This window comes from Nerophis lumbriciformis, linkage group LG26 (genome assembly GCF_033978685.3).
Source record: "Nerophis lumbriciformis linkage group LG26, RoL_Nlum_v2.1, whole genome shotgun sequence".
Taxonomy (NCBI): Eukaryota; Metazoa; Chordata; class Actinopteri; order Syngnathiformes; family Syngnathidae; genus Nerophis; species Nerophis lumbriciformis.
The window spans coordinates 4,242,501-4,245,000 of NC_084573.2; the positions used below are offsets into that span (position 1 = coordinate 4,242,501).

At 53.5% G+C, this 2,500-nt stretch overlaps 1 protein-coding gene across 2 annotated transcripts in view; it reads right to left on the reverse strand.

Annotated features, from left to right (window-relative positions):
- paplna (papilin a, proteoglycan-like sulfated glycoprotein) overlaps positions 1 to 2,500 on the reverse strand; it is a 65,742-nt gene that overhangs the window by 6,378 nt on the left and 56,864 nt on the right. For both annotated transcript variants that reach the window (XM_061987637.2, XM_061987638.2), the window contains exons 18-20: positions 1,497 to 2,500; positions 801 to 959; positions 449 to 576 (exon numbers count right to left, since the gene is read on the reverse strand). The exon at positions 1,497 to 2,500 is cut by the window's right edge and continues 617 nt beyond it. In XM_061987637.2, coding sequence (XP_061843621.1) covers positions 449 to 576; positions 801 to 959; positions 1,497 to 2,500 — 1,291 coding nt within the window. The remainder of the gene's footprint in view (positions 1 to 448; positions 577 to 800; positions 960 to 1,496) is intronic.

Here is a 2,500-nt window from a genome sequence, read left to right on the forward strand (position 1 = left end):
TGACCACCAAATTATACAATAACATCCAACTCAAATACACAGCTATGATTTCATCTCGTGGTGCCCAAGACGAGACTTAAAACCAGGGCAGACAGGGGCCTTCTCTGTGGTCAGCCTTAAGCTCTGGAACACTCCGCCCGTCCATGTTCCAACTGCTCCCACAGTGGAGTGTTTTAAGTCTCGTCTTAAGACCCACTTAGTTCTCGCCAGAACTACAAGGGTCTGGCGAGATTCAGGTTAATGTAAGTCTGCTCTTGAACGGGATTGTGCTGAAAACCTGAATCTCCCTTTGGGGATTAATAAAGTATTTCTGATTCTGATTCTGATTAGGCTCGCAGGTTTGAAACCCCTGGTCCAGAGGGTCCCACGTCAGTTCTCAGGACTGTTCTACATTGGAGCAAAGAATCCAACATTCCCAGGCAATAATCGTAAGGTCTGTTAGCCTTACCTGACACAGAGAGGTAAACGTAGCGGTGGTCTCTCTCCTGCCCACTGGTGGCCACGCACAGGAACCAACCCGAGTCCGACTTGCTGAGAGGACCGACCAGCAGCGATCCATTAGGCTGCTGCTGATACCTGCAGAAGAGAGACTCCGTGAGGACACCAATACCAGGGCTGGGAATCTTTGCGCACCACACGATTCGATTCGAGTCCTGGGGAGTAACGAATCGATTCAGAATCAAAAGGATTTTTGGTTCAAAATCTATACTTTTTTGGGATTAACAACTCTGAACCGTTTCTAGAAGATCCTAACTAACACTGCAGTTGGGACAATGAGATTGAACCGAGTCCAGTCTGACCTGCGTGAGGACAGTGCAGCATTGTCCTTCCTCCATTCCACCAGCACGCTGGACGACGGCGGCGGTCTGACTCTGCAGGGCAGCACCACCGTCTGGCCCGCCAGAGCCTCCACGGAGTCCGGGTCCGACTGGTCGATGGTCACGGGCGCCAGCGTCAAACTGTCCCGTTGCGAAAGCGGCCAGGACGGAAAAGGGAGAAGAGGAGCGAGTCAGGAAGCAAAGTCACTTTATGCACCACTTTCCCCCACCGAGTCCAAAAAGCAGGCATAAAGAGCGCCAGACAAGTGGGCGGTCAAGTCCAGAAGAGAAAGCCAAGAAGACGAGGACGGTGACGGTCCATGCAGCCACAAGACAAAAGAACACACCCTTTTTGACAACAGGTTTAGTGACCACACTCAGACGAGGACAGATGAAACACCACTTTTATTAGCTCGGTGACGACACAATCAACACAGTGAGAAGACACACAAAATGTAGGCGGGTGTGGTGAGGACGTGTCTGGTGTGTCGCCGTGACAAATAAACTTCCAGGGGAAAACAGGGTGGTGGGGGGAGTCTAAAGAGCACAAGAGGTGAGTGAAATTGGTTGAACCCGGATAAAGATTCTTGGTTATGACAGAAGGGGCTTAGGGTGGTTAGGGTGGGGGACCAGCACCGACGTGGAGTTGGCTTAGGGCCGCACCGCTAAAGGTCTTACCTTCCGACCAGGCGGTGGTGATTAGCAGGGACCAAGTAAGGCTTTTTGACCTTCAGGTAAACTCTCGCCCTGTGGGCGATTCTGGCTGCGGTCGTAGCTGAACTGGCCTTTCCGTTGCCACCGTTCCCGTTCCCGTTTTCAACGTTCCCATTGTGGCCGTTCCCGTTGTAGCCATTTCCGTTCTCACCGTTTCCGTTTTCACCGTTTTCGTTTTCACCGTTTCCGTTGGAGCGCTGACTGTATGCGTTGTAGCCGTTGCCTTTGTGGCCATTTCCGTTTGGGCGCTCACCGTTTCCATTGCGGCTGTTTCCATTGTAGCGCTCAATGTTTCTGTTGCCGTTTTGGCCGTTTCCATTGTAGCCATTACCATTGCGACCGTTTCCGTTGGCCCGCTCACCGTTTCCATTGGCCCGCTCACCGTTTCCATTCTTCCGCTCGCCGTTTCCATTGGCCCGCTCGCCGTTTCCATTGGCCCGCTCTCCGTTTCCATTGGCCCGCTCTCCGTTTCCATTGGCCCGCTCTCCGTTTCCATTGGCCCGCTCTCCGTTTCCATTGGCCCGCTCTCCGTTTCTGTTGCCACCATTACCGTTGTAACCGTTTCTGTAGGGGCGGCCATTTCCATTGCCACCGTTTCCATTGTAGCCATTGGCGTTGCGACCGTTTCCGTTGGCACGCTCACCGTTTTCGTTGGCACGCTCACCGTTGTGTCCGTTTCCATTGCGGCCGTTTCCGTTGGAGCGCTCACCGTTTTTGGGCTCACTTATTCCGTAGGCGCGCTGACCGTTTCCGTTGGTGCGCTCACCGTTTTCGTTGGCATGCTCACCCTTTTCGTTGGCACGCTCACCGTTTTCGTTGGCACGCTCACCGTTTTCGTTGGCACGCTCACCGTTGTGTCCGTTTCCATTGCGGCCGTTTCCGTTGGAGCGCTCACCGTTTTTGGGCTCACTTATTCCGTAGGCGCGCTGACCGTTTCCGTTGGTGCGCTCACCGTTTTCTTTGGCATG